The sequence below is a fragment of the Xiphophorus hellerii genome, chromosome 15 (assembly GCF_003331165.1).
Source record: "Xiphophorus hellerii strain 12219 chromosome 15, Xiphophorus_hellerii-4.1, whole genome shotgun sequence".
NCBI classification, from domain to species: Eukaryota; Metazoa; Chordata; class Actinopteri; order Cyprinodontiformes; family Poeciliidae; genus Xiphophorus; species Xiphophorus hellerii.
This window is the reverse complement of record NC_045686.1, coordinates 23,081,371-23,095,883: the sequence shown is the minus strand read 5'-3', so window position 1 is coordinate 23,095,883 and position 14,513 is coordinate 23,081,371. Positions and strand designations below refer to the sequence as shown.

Here is a 14,513-nt window from a genome sequence, read left to right as displayed (position 1 = left end):
CCTGGAATCTGGAGAAGTCTCTATTTGCTTCCTCCAGGTGGAAGAAGCAAATAGAGGAAAATTATTTTGGTTTTTGGATTTTATTTCCCGTGTCATTGTTAAAGAAATCCAACCATCCATTTCGAGAATATGTACCCCTATCCATGCTATTTTTTAAAAGTATGACCGGGTTGCCCAGCTCAGCAGTGTGGCCACACGATGCATGGGATTATAGCCAAGTGGCTTATTTCCATCTCTAGTTCCATTGGCAGGTTATTGTGTATGATGTTTAATATTAATAAGGAAAAACAAACTCAAATTACTGCACAAAAATAACTTCATGAATGAGAAATGGGGAAAATTGGCTCAATACTTTTAACTGTAAGTTGATAAGTTCAATTAGCATGACAACACTAAAAACAGAGTTGTGTGCTGTTAAGCTAAGCTAAGTGAAACAGGATAATCGTGTGACTAGTTATTTAGAGATATTTTGGGAATACCTCAAATCCGAAAACAGAGGTATTCACATGCTAAACAGATCCATGTTTTGTTTTGCTAAATAGTTTTGGCCAACTATTCATTGTAATCTGAGACTGCAGTACATGTAGATGAAATTGTAATTTTTGTGTGCCATCCATCTACAGTCTGTGCTCCTGCTTGGCCCCCACAAGGAAAAAACAAATCTAGACATGCCTCTGGTTGAGTGATCACAATTTGGGGGATATCTAACTACACTTGTCCATGTTACCCAGCAAAGTTGATTCAACACATCAATTTTGTTGACAAAATGCTAAATGCTGCCAAAAATATTACATCCCACTATCAGTTGCTGTTGTGAAGAGATTTCCATTAGCGTTTCCATTACAAATTTGTGCAAAATGTGTTCAATATTCTGCTAATGTTGAAAGGAAACCCCCTACAATTTCCCAACTGTTGTGTTTCCATTAAATAAGAAGAAATATAATTGTTAACGAGATAAGTCATTAAAAAGTTGCGTCATCATCCTCCTACCACTTCCTGTTGTCTTCTTCATCTTTTCCACTAGTAGTAAAATCTGGTTGTTGATCACATGGCTGAATCTCCATTGCAGTTTTATGAAGTACACTAATCTAGATAGTCATAAAAACACCTTATCATAGCTCAAAATGGGCGTTTTGTTCAAAATTGTTTCGTTTCCATTAAGCAAATTTGTTTGTCTGATTCCAGTTTGTGCAATTTTATGGTGAATGGAAACACAGCTACTATTATTCACCTTACCTGAATTTCTTATCACATTTTTAGGAACGCTGGCCCAATACGTTGTTAATAACAGCAAATCAGCCAGCATTTGGCATGCTGAGGTGAGCGACAGTTCATCAGTTTAGTATCGTCATAATATGCCTTCAGTGTAAGTAATGCTATCAGAACATTTCACTGTTAGATGAACTCTCACAATGAAAACGTTTGTTGAGCCAAGGAGTGAAAAACAGATTTGATGATGTGTTCAGCAAATGGGGCATGTTTTAGTGTGTCTGCTAGCTAGTGTATAAAACTGCATTTAAAAATCACAGTGTAGAGTCTGTCTTGTGAGCAGTGTGTGTGTGCGTGTGGGGGTGTGTTTACGAAGGTGCTGATGCATGGCTCTGATTAGCAACGAGGATGTGACACCTTTGGAGGACCCTGCAGGATTACAGGACAACACCAGCATTTGGGAAACAAGCACTCAAGCGGAAAATCACTTTTATAAAGTGACACAGACCCAAGACAAAACATAGGCACGCACACACGCACACACACATGCAGAGGGATAAATCCTGTTAATTCCTTACAGAAAACTACACAATAGACCCACATTTCCACAAATTTCATAGATTGTGAAGAAACATCTGAATGCAGATGTGATATCTATGGCTTATTATGGCAGTATGGGCAGAAACAGTGAAAAACTTAATTGGTAATTAGCAAGAGTGCAGTAGGACCCTGATTGCCTACAATATTCGTTGTAGGTGCTGCTGCCTTGGGCAGCCAGGGTCTCCAGTAGCAGTCAGTCTTACAAAGAATATAAAGGGCCCTCTGATGGAAGACTATTGTTGTCCTTCTCTCTGTGTCCAGAAAGCCTGCTGTTCAACTTTCAAGTTCAAAGTTCAGGCATTACTTACGCTTTAGAGATGATATTCAGCAGCTCCCAGTGGGAAAAATGACATCTTGTTGCTACGGTTCTTGTTACACAGCAACCAAAGCCAGAGGGCGTAGTTGTCCAAACATGCAACACCTCAGCCAAAAAAGAATAATTATGAACAAAAGTCGACAAAAAGAACAATAACATAACGGAGCTGCTTCAATACAGCGACATATTACTGCCACTGAATATAGAAAAATGATTTGCCTCATATGAAGACAGCTATTTCAAAAAGGTACTTGAAAATGTTATTTGCACTAACAAATCTCATTTATTTGTTAGGAAGGTTATGTGCAGCCAAAAGAGAACCGTTAGTAAGGTCAAGTTATGGAAAAAGTGAAGGCTAAATTTTTTTTGCAACTTTGACTGCAAAATTGTTGAAAAAGGATGCCACAAAATCAGCAATTTTACTCCACAACAATTAGAGGTGTGCGATCCGATACCAGTTAAATGTCGGGCCAGTATCACCGATATTGATACGGATACCGATACGGATGCCAATACTTTTTATTTATATTTGACATATCATCAAACATCTGACCTTTAGGTGTTTTGTTTGAATTATTTTTTGTTAAAAACCAAGGATAGAATTTAGACAAAGGTTTTTATAAATACTTTAATAACATGCTGACATGACAAACAGAAACAGTAGAAAAATAAAACTTTTTTGTGCTTTTTTCCTAAATATAGTACAAAAAAATCCATTTGTAAACAAATAAAAACTAAATATTTTTTTGAGGTATTGGGTTGACATTTCAAGAGGGAATCTGAAACTAAAGTATTGATCTTTCCATGCTAGTATTGATCTGTTACTGATACCAACGTGGTATTGATATTACCTCTATTACCTCAACCTTCAGCAACAATCACAAAAATCATTGCAACATCATGGAGGAACTGCATAGCCTCAAAAAGAGTTGAAAAGGGCAAGATGATTTATAAATTTGAACTCCATATCATAAGCAGTACATGCAACATCTCTTAAATGTTCTGAACTGGATTTTCAAATATTCTGCTATGTAACAGTAAGTTCATATTTTTGTTCTAAACAGTTGAATTTTATAGAGATGTTGTTTTTTTAAAAGTGGGATGAAATTTAATCTGGGATTGAACTAGGACACTAACTCCAAAAAGTTTAGGGGTGGAAGTTCATATGAGTTGGGACAGACTTCAGAAAGAACTTAAAGGGGCAGTAGCCCAGGGCTCAAGTTTTGGATGGGGGTGGCTTTTTTTCCCCATCTTAATGTGCATGATTTACAAACATTGCAACTCATATTAAGCTCATGGGCTCATTCCACAGGTGGCAATTTTCTTAAATGTTGTTGGATTTTTTTTATTAAGTTAAATAAACAGCACTTAAATATTTATAAACTGTGAAGTTTTTGGGAACAACATGGGGCAATCTATGTAGATATGCCTATTAGTAGCTGCGTTTTCATGACAAATGTGTGAAAAATGGTGAAAAAACACAATTTTGCAATTGGGGTGTTCCCATGAAATGAGAAAAAAAATTGAAATCACGCATGAAAATGTTTGTTTGTTGTTGATCACTTGACTGTGATGCTGGAAAAAAAACTGTTTCCTTTGCAGTTTTGTGTAACACGTCTATTTCCGCAGGGCTGAAAAACCAGGCTAGCGCAAAAACATTTTTCCGAAAAACGTGATTTTTCTTTTTTTCGTAATTGACGTGTTTATTAATTTTAATTTGCGCAGTTCTATGCTTCATGGGAACGCAGATAGGGTTCTGAACCCAGGGGTTCTTATTCTCCTGAATCCAGCCCTGTGTGTGACTCATGAGGCCAAAAGCATACAAACGCTTTCAGAAAATATAATCAGGTGGGTCTTGCTTCCTTGACCCCCCCCCCCCCCCCCCCCAGTCCTCCTCTGGCGTGCAGAGGCAGCACAAGCTGGGTTTCCCCCATTCATGAAGGCAACACTGACTCATTCCTGCCAGCGCTGGTGGTCATTCAGCCACCTGCAGGAGCGTTTTACAACTCTCATGTTGTCTCATGTTGCCTCCTATGTTCCTAAAATAACCAGGCAATATCGCTGCACCCCCTCCTGCCCCCCTCCCCCAAATCCCCCAGTTCCCACCTCCCTCCACCCAAACACCCCTTCCCCTAACTCCTCCCCACCCTCAGCCACATGCTTCCCCGTTATGTACATAAATCAGGCGCCCGCCGCCGCCGCCGCTGTGAGGGTCTGTGCAGGCAGACAGGAGAGGCGCACATGCACACCGCACCGCCGCGGCTCGTCGCTGCCACTGCAGCCGGAGTGCAGCGGAGCAGACCGGGAGGCGGAATGGCCTGAGCTCGGCTCGACTCGGATCGCCTTGACGCGGCGAGATGCTGCTCCTCTAACTGGCCGCCTGTCCGTAGCGCGTCCGCCCGTCTGGCCGGCCGCATTGCTGCAGTGCTGCTTTTTTTTTTGCCTTCTTTTTTTTTTTTTCTTCCAGGTGTTGTGTGTGCGCGTGAGCGTGCTCGCGCGCGCGAGCGTCCGTCGTATAGCCTGGTGGTAATTCTTGTACCACCAGGCACAAGAGTCGGAGGAGTGGGTGGAGGGGGGCTTGGGGGGAGACGAAGAAAACAGGAGTCTGATGTCACATGTGCTTCATCGGAGGAGACGGGGCATCTGCGAGCCGGATTCTGTGGAGGATGCTGCGGCAAGTGATACACAGAGGGCTCAGGGCTTCCTTCTACTGGCTCGGCTTGTTCGTCAGCAGGCACCCCGTCTTCTTCCTCACCGTCCCCGCGGTGCTCACCATCATCTTCGGCTCCACCGTGCTCAGCCGCTTCAAGCCCGAGCGGGACCTGGAGGTGCTGGTCGCCCCGACTCACAGCCTGGCCAAGATCGAGCGCAGCCTCGCCAACAGCCTGTTCTCCATCGACCAGTCCAAGCACAAGCTGTACTCGGATCTGCACACGCCCGGCAGATACGGCCGGCTCATCCTGCTGGCCAGGTCCGGCGGCAACATCCTGGAGCTGGCCGACCAGGTCCTGCAGGTCCACCGGCAGGTGCTGGAGCTGCGCGTCGCCTACAAGGGCTTCAACTACACGTTCGCGCACCTGTGCGTGCTGAGCCACGGGGACCGGCGCTGCCTCCTGGATGACATCGTCACCGTGTTCCAGGACATCCAGCAGGCTGTGCTGTCCAACAACAGCTTCCACAAGGTGCCGCTCAGCTACCCCAACACCACTCTAAAGGTGAGCGCTTGCTGCCGGCCGGGGCCGCGCGTGCACGCCGCCGTGTTGCAGCTTGGCCAGCTCTGTCTGAGCACGCGCGCGCGCGCGCGCTCTAATTTCTGAATGAAACGGAATGCGGCGCGCGGGGCGCCTTCTGCAGATTGCTGCATTTGTCATCGGCGAGGGAAGCCTCTGTGCAGCGCAGAGCAGAGCAGCCGGCTGGTCGCAGGCTCTGCAGGTGAATTGATCGGCTGCATGTCTCTCCTCACACACACACACCCACACCCACACCCCCACACACGCACGCACACACGCATAGGGATATCCTCGTTTCCCTCCCCCCGCCCCTCTCCCTCTTTTTGATGCAGTGTCTCCCTCCTGCTTTTTCCCCTCCCAGCTCTGCTGCTGGGTTTGCGCTGCACACACGCAGCTGCTTCGCTCCACGCCGGGCTTACAGGTGAACATCCAGACCGGGCAGGCCGGCGCGTGCCTCCGGTGCCTGATGACCAGATTTGAGGCTTTTCGCCCTGAAAGTCCTGCACAATGTGCAGCTCATTCAGGAGTCGGCAGTGCAACGCGAACCCCGCATTGTTTTGTTTTGGTTTTTTTTGGTTTTCTTTAAATAATGTAGAATAATTCAGATTATTTTTCAGAAACAAAACAAAACGAAATGCTTTTTTTTTTTTTTAATGAACCAGTAATTTATCAGAAAAGGAACAATCTGCACACATGGCGTACATGGTTACACAATTCATATACATGTACATGTACATAACAGTATAAGCTTTTATAATGTGTCGTTTTAAGGCTCACCAAAAAAAAAAGCTCATAATTTGAGCTCATTATTCCATAGTTTCACACTGATTACTAAAACACATCTAGTTTTTTCTTTACTTTTCTCTCTAGCAGGTTAAAATGTTAACAAACCTCATAAGTTATATTTACTGAGCTTAAATAATTACTGATTTGTTCAATGATTTATACATTATGCACAGTGTTTTATACGTCTTTCGATTTCGAAGCGTTACTTTGAGTGAAAAGTTGATCAGTTCATGACTTTATTAATAATTCTAATAGGTTTTGGACTAACTTTAGTATGTCAATAGTTGTTTTATTTGCATGAGCAATATGACAAATAGTGCATAACCAAGTAGGAGTATATAACATACAAGGCTTCATTTAATAAATATTTCATTTTAAACAATACTCCAGTAGTTTTTGCAATTTAATTTCTAATATATTCAATGTGAGGATTTCAACTAAGTCTGTTGTCCAGAAAGTTTAAACTCCATTTATATGTAGCTTTATATTATTATAGAAAATATAAATTCAGGAAATATATCTATATTTTTAATTTAAGGATAAATTATTATAATCAAACCACTTTTAAACCCAGCAGGTTCATTTTTCTCTTATCTGTATTAGTTCATCCATATTCTTTGCAGAGATCAGCAAACATACATTTCCAAATACTTGATGCTATAAAAATATTTAAATTGAGAGTAAACATTTTAGGTTTTAGGACTGAGCCTTGAGGAACACCATGTTTTACAGTTTCAGTTTGTGACTGCATGTTATTCATTTGTACATATTGTAACTTATTACTAAAGTAACTCATTAACCACTGATGTGTTTATCCCACCATATTGTTCACATTTTTCCATAGAAACATAAAACATTGGCCTAGCGACCTTTACACACGGGACAGACATTTTTGCCTTTGGTCCAGCTGAACAAAATTTGTTTAGCTACACAAAACAAATTCACATATTTAGCTCAGCTTACTGAAAATTGAGTTTTCATTTTGTTTTTAGGTTTCCAAATAGTGAAAATCAAACTTTCACACCAAAGGAAATGAACACAAATTTTCAATGGAGCGTAAAATGTTTTGTAGAAAATGACTTAAAAGAAGCTCTTAGTTTGCCACCAAAATACAAAAATAGTTACTTTTATTAAAAAAAGAATTGTCCTTACACTTTTTAGTGTTATTCTTTATGAAAATGCTTTGCAAATATTACATGTAAACAGCTGGTATTTTGTACTATGTATGTAAATAATCACTGAGGCTTTATCTTAGTATTTACAGTCCCATCAAAATGGAGGGACAGCTTATCAACAGTAATAATAATCCTTTCTTACAATTTACAAGCATCTCAACGAAACAGCATGGAACCTACAGTAGCAGTTTTATAGCTTTTTTTCCTCCAATTTCTGGGGGTAAAATAAGCTGGAAATATTCCCATGTTCCAGAACAGACACATTAATTATTCCAAGCTCTCCCCACACTGAGGTGATGGAGATACTTTTAATTGACTTATTTTTCATCTAATTCGACTGCACACGCATGACAAGAGTAATTGGATTACTGTAATTAGATGAATTAGATTAAGATAGTACAGTTGTTCATGGTGTGTAGTCTTATAATGTCTCTTATGCTTGAGTTTGTGTTTTTTTTTTGTTTTTGTTTTACATTTAACCCAGATTTGAATCCAGATTGTTCAGATTACATAACATCAGTTCAGTCATGGTAAACAAAAAAAATACGCTGTCATTTGATAATATTGGCATATGATTCCATTGCATTAATTTAACTTGGGATGCATCTGTTACAGTTTTCTGGCCGATCACTGATCTTTAAAAAGTCTGACCTGCCGATTCCGATTTTAGCCAACACAAATTTTTCTTTTTTGTCTAAAAAGTTACTAAATGAGGTAACAAAGTTTGTCAGTAATGTATTTCATGCGCCAGTGCAACGCTGTGAAGCTTACTGGAAATGACCTGCTCTGAAAACAACCGTCAGACTGAGAGAGAGAAGAATCCAGCTGAACAAGATGGCTGTCAGTGTTAATTCAGTATATGGAGGCACTGAACGGCTTCCTTCACTTCCTCTGCTGTCATCGCTAAAACTACTGACAGACTACAATTCTAAAGCAGCGCAGAAAATCAAAGTCATCATTTACAACTTCTCCTTCTGTGCACTGATTGACCCGGTTGAAATTCTACCAGAAAAATCAGGTTCAATGGGAGAAATCCCAGACGGAGAACTGAAGGGAGATGAGAATTGAACGGAATTATGCAGAAAGGTGACGGCCAGGCTAGCAGTCTACTACTCTTGGACATTTGGTATGTGATAGCTCAATGAGCGTCCGTCCGTCCGTCCGTCCGTCCATCCAAGGACTTTTGCTGACATTCTCTCGCCTGGTTCACATGGCAAGATTTAAAAATTTGTCTGCCGGTTTTCAAAACCCCAGAGACCACACGGCACACGAAAAAAAGGAAATCGTAGGTTTGGTCATACACTGTGTAATGCTGAGCCACATGACAGGAACAACACACCACACACACACACACCCATTTCACTCAAACATTCAGATGTCAGACGGGAAATCTCGTGAAACCTCTCGATCAAACGACAGTTCACAATGGCCGACTGGGAAGAAGTAACGACAACAGAGTGCAGAATATATGTTACAGAGAAAAAAACAATAGAAAGATGTTTCACCAGACATTCTGGTGCGCCATGGCAGTTTGTTTTGTCTCCTGTATTTTAGATTCGCCTTCGTGTTTCCGCCACCTCGCTTTCTGATCGACTCAACGTCACATTCGACAGGCTGGGCTCTCGTTTGGCTTCGTGGAACACTACAAGACAATCCAACACGTTGAATAACCCCGATAACACAAATCACATTTAAGGAAAACCTCTTAAGATTCTCTTTAGAGCCATCTTGATAATCGGGGCGTCATTAAGATTGTCAGGAGAGGGAAATGGGGACAAAAGTCGACATAAAAATGTTGCCATGCAAACTAGGCATTTGGCGTTCAAATGCTAGACATAATTTACTTTGGATCTTCATTAGCCTGTGTTTAATTTCATGTATCCTTTCAGTTCAGTTCAGCTTATTTCTTTAGCATCAATTCACAACATGTAATTTCTAGGCACTTTACAGAAAAGTCAGTTTAATTCAATCATATGTTCATTCCACATAGCTGACATCCAGTACGGTGTTGGGTACCTCGTCACTCCTGCTTGCTGCTGTTATTAAATCCGCTCCCTTTGAAGCCTGACGTTTTTTTCGTGTTTCCACTGAAAAAAGAGGCGCCGACCGGCACGTCTTCATTTGCCGTTCTGTAAATCCTGTTTGTCTCTCTGTCCTCTTGCGCTAATGGAAAACTCAGAGCAACTCAGATCACAACACGCTATTATCTCTAAAATGTCTCAGCCCAAGTGGTGTTTTGCCATTTCGGAACATTCGCGAGCGAGAGACCCCGAGTACAGTGGGAATTTGATCTTGGTGCCGAGTGTGTGAGATGACAGAAAGTGTTCTCCATTGAAAATTGTTCACACACTGAGCCGTGTGATTTAGTCGGTGTGACTGGGCATTTTCACACAGTGTGTGTGATGGCAGAAGTTGTGAAGTCACTGCGACTGCCGAGCGTCATGTTCAGCTTTGAGCTGAAATGTTTGCACAGAAGTTCATATGGCTGCCATGGTATACTTTAACTTTTTAAAAAAAAGATCATTAAATCAGTGTCAACGGTTAACTCAGAATCATACTCAAAACTATAAAAAAATACCAAGCAAATTAATTATAGTTTAACTCTTAACCAAACAAACAAACTCCCCCACCCCCAAAAAACCATTCTGCATTCTAGGACGACTGTGGCTCTATGGTAGCGTAGTCGTCTTGTGATTGGAAGGTTGTAGGTTCGATTCCAGCTTCTTCCTGGCACTTAACCCCAAATTGCCTACCGATTGGTGAATGTGACTCTAGTGTAAAGTGCTTTGAGTGGTCAAAATGACTGGAAAAGCGCTATATAAGTTCAGTCTGTTTACCATTTACTAAACGTTTGAGAATTAACTAATAACATCAGACAGCAGCTAAAACAAACTGGTATAATATAGCTTAAAATTATTATTTTTTAACAATTATTGTTAAAAGAAAATTCAAAAGACCTCACCCAGGTTCTGCTGAAACCACAGTATAGAGAGAATAGGTGAATGAATCCATGAAATGCTGAACCGTGACTAGGCGGGTTTAATGTGTTCACCTTAGAAAGAGAACAGTTTGGGTGAGGATGAGGTGATATTTCAGCCGTAGTGAATTAGATTTATTTTACAAAACTGCAATGAAATCACTTTTTTTGCATTACGAGTCACATGATGAACAACCAGATGTCACTACTGGTGAAAACGATAAACAATATAACAGGAAGTGGTAGGACGTTGGTGGTTTGTTTTTGTGCTGCTGGCTCCACCTGAGCTCTTATCAAATTCATTAAAAGTTGCATCATTCTAACGTGTTGAATCCATAGACGTTGTGCAAAATTTTTGTCTACAATTTCCCCCAAACGCTGCATACATAGTCGCTCTAAAGTAGGCGGGGCTTGTCGCTCCAGCCGCTGATTAAGACGCCGATTCTTCTCTGATTGGCTGATGGATGAGCGCTAGAGCCATGACTGAACATGGGAGAGGGAGTAACTAAGGTGAGAGCGGTGGGGGTTTACTACTGAAACTAAGCGCGGGTGACGTAACTGACGGCACAATACCGGATATTAACGGGAAAATAATAATAATGGAGCACGGCGGGAAAGGGGGGTAAAAAAGGTAGCTTCCTGTTCGAAACGGGAGACTTGACAGGTACGTGACTGAATTATGAATATATCTCATGCATCTGTTTACATGATTTTTAATGACACATCGCGTCAACAAACTTATTCACGTGTGATTTTAATTTAATTTGTTATTTAATGGAAATTGTTTTTCTTTGTTGTTGTTGTTGTTTTTTACATCGGCAGAATATAGAGAATAGAAAGAGAGCCTTTTATTTTAACTCAGGTAATTTGTCTGATTTTAAAAGTTTATTGGTAATCTGTGACATACTTTGTCACACCACTGCCGTGAAGCAGAAGTGGTGTTTGTCTGTCTCTGTCTCTCTCTCCCTGGCTGACCCTCATCTTGGCCTCCTGACGCTGAATCAGTCACTCCACACTTCGCCGTGTTCCTGAATCCCGCTTCTCTCCGCCTGCCCGGCTGACAGGCTGTCTGGGCTAATTCGTTTGCCTGACTTCTTATGCCTCGTCCCGCTCTTTGATGTCACGACTGGGATTTATTTCTGCACTTGTAATGGAGACACTTTGTATTAAAAAAAAATGGGGGGCTTCTTTTTGCTGAGCTCAACTTTAGCTCTGCTCCTGGGAGAAAGCGCTTCAGATATATACCGCTGTTTTTGCTGTCTGCTGTACTTTCATTTTGTTTGATCTTTAGTAGCTGGCAGGTAAATTAAAAATACATTAGAGCAGAGCAACAAAGCCATGCTAACGGAGAAATCCTATGGAATTGGTCAAACAATGCGCAGTGAAGCTGGTATTATGGGCTGTGTTATTTGGAATGAAGTGAAATTATTGGGAATGATTTGAATTGTTTACAAGTGACGTTGAAACTGTTTCTACTATAACTAGGTTTTAATATTAAGTATGAAGTGTCTTGAACAAACCAAAAATAATATTGTTTAGTTGATAACACACTTAGCACGTAAAAATAGGCCTAGATTATATATTGATTTAATAGGATTTATTTAAGTTTTATTTGTAGAATAATTTATTTAAATAAATTTGAACTAATGGGTCTTGATTGGACACTAACTTTGTTGGTCTAGCTCCCCATTCTCTTCTTTATGTCCATTTCCACAAACAAGAACAGAGAAGGAGGCAGAACTGAAGAAACATTTATTCTGTCCTATTACTCACCGTATCAAAGCTTAATGAAATGTTTGATATTCATCCAAAATTGTTATTTTATTGCTGAGATTTATTTGAGTAAGTATTGTTGGAAAATCATTGACAGGCTAATTGAGCATTGTACAATTACACAGATAAAAGTGAAACCCAAGCTTGCACAGTGTTGCTAATCGTAAGTGTATATAGTTTTAGGTGGACAATAGTCCACCAGTCTGACAAAACCAGTCCAACTTGTCCCACCCTGATGATTCTGAGTGATCCCAAACCAAACATACTGTTGCCATGGCAGTTGTACAGTAAACAAGACGGCTCGGTAAAATGTCGGAGGTTCCGTTAATTGTAATATTCCACTAATGGGATTAAAAATGCGAAGTGGATAACAACAATATGAGAATAACACTTAGAAGCATTTCAACATTCCATAGTGTTGCAGGCACAAGATTTAACCGTTTGCTTGGCGGGCCGCCAGCTTTTACTTGCCCCTCTCCCCACAGGTTGAGCATCCATCCATCCATTTTCTGTACACCCTTGTCCCTAGTTGGGTCGGGAGGTGCTGGTGTCTATCTCCAGTTAAAGTTCCAGGCGAGCATTTGAGCATTATTTGTTTATTTACATAAGGTTTTTTACAGGGCTGCAATAGTGAAAGTAAATAAGGATTAAGCTAGGTTTAGGATGCATTGAACTTGGAGTGCAGGGTTCGCACCAATAGCACCATCTCTGCCTGTTGGCCTCACACACTATTGTTTCCAAATGATAATGCTTAGCTGGTGGTAGGGTGCTTTGGCAGTCCAGCAGCGGCTCAATGTGTTTTTGTGTTAAAATGTTAAAAGTTATAAAAAAAATTTGTGTAAGAGCAGGCATCATAATTTGGAAATGATAGCTTGAGTCTAACAGGTGAGTGGTACACATCTCCTCATGCCCTGTTCAACCCGTCCACTATCTAACTACTAGCTTAATCCATCTTCACCGTCACTATTACTGGTGTACAAAAACTATTTAAATAAACAAACAATACTCAGCCTGATGGGCCACCAGGCTTATGCTACACTGAGTGATGTCTAAGTATCACATCCAAAGTTGTGATTTCAACTAATTTGAAATGTCTGAACTCTCTGCAGGATGGACGTGTGTCCTTCATCGGCCACCAGCTTGGAGGGGTATCCTTCTCACCCAACAGTCGGGACCAGCAGGTCAAGTTTGCCCGGGCCGTCCAGATCACATACTACCTCCGTAGCATCGGCCCTGTGGTGCAGGACGTCATCGCAGAGCGCTGGGAGAATGAGTTCTGCGCTCTGGTCACCAGACTGTCCACGGCAGAGGCGCCGCACCCGACCGACCAGCTCCACATCCAGTCGCTCACTTCCTTCAGCCTTTGGCGGGACTTCCACCAGACCGGCATGCTGTCCAAAGGGGAGGTGCTGGTCAGTCTGGTTCTGGTGCTCCTGGCTGCCACCATCTCCAGCTCCATGCGGGACTGCCTGAGGGGGAAGCCTTTCCTCGGCCTCCTGGGCGTGCTGACCATTTGCATCGCCAACGTGACAGCTGCAGGGATCTTCTTCATATCGGATGGGAAGTTCAACTCCACACTGCTGGGAATCCCGTTTTTTGCCATGGGTGAGTGGAAACCTCGGTCTTCCTGAGACTGGGTTTGGTGTGGCCTTATTCTAGAGGGATCTATGAAGAACAGAGACATAAAGCTGGCAGATTGTGGTTTTAGAAAAACTATAAAATTGTCATGGATGCCAAAGGTTTCTTGCTAGTAGCAGAACTTTCTCAGTAGCTGCATTTCCATTGACGATATAACTGCACGATTTGACATGTCGAAAATAAATTTGTGATGCAATTAGCAGAGTTTCGCCCAGAAAACTTGCTAAGCCCGGTATTAGGGGCACTAGGGCGGTCCACCAGCGCCCCCCATGTTTTTGTGTTAAAAAATGTTAAAAGTTACAAAATTTCAGAGCTGCACGACCAGGCATCACAATTTGGAAATAGTAGCGTGTGATGGCAACGGACAGCTATTGGTGAGCATCCCCTTGCGCCCAGTTCAGTGCGTCAAATATAAACTTATATTAAATCATTTTTAATGTTACTGGTGTATAAAAACCCTGTTTAAAATAAACAAACAGCGCTTAGTCTGGTAGGCTTTTGGCCTGCCAGGCTTATAATACACTGATAGAAACCCTAACTATACAGTTTCTGAGACAAACTTCACTTTGACAAGAAACATTGTCGTGTTTTTCATATCACAAGATATATATATAAAAAAAAAACATTAAATGGAAAATCAAAAAGTCTTCATGTATGGCAATTATTATTTGTTGGGCTAATTGAATCCGCTGTCTTTGTTGCTTTTCCCCTCTGCTTCCCCTTATTATCCTTTCTCATCGACTCCGTTCTTTAGCCGTACCATGCTTGCTTGTCTAACTTGCGTTTCTAAGGTCACGGGATCCCAGGGG

At 41.6% G+C, this 14,513-nt stretch overlaps 1 protein-coding gene across 1 annotated transcript in view; it reads left to right on the top strand.

The window, feature by feature from the left end:
- The first annotated feature begins 4,279 nt into the window (after window positions 1-4,279).
- The window catches only part of ptchd4 (patched domain containing 4), a 38,522-nt gene continuing 28,288 nt past the window's right edge, over window positions 4,280-14,513 (top strand). The window contains exons 1-2 of the mRNA XM_032586093.1: window positions 4,280-5,340; window positions 13,176-13,671. Of these exons, the coding sequence (XP_032441984.1) occupies window positions 4,741-5,340; window positions 13,176-13,671 (1,096 nt within the window). The 5' untranslated portion in view covers window positions 4,280-4,740. The remainder of the gene's footprint in view (window positions 5,341-13,175; window positions 13,672-14,513) is intronic.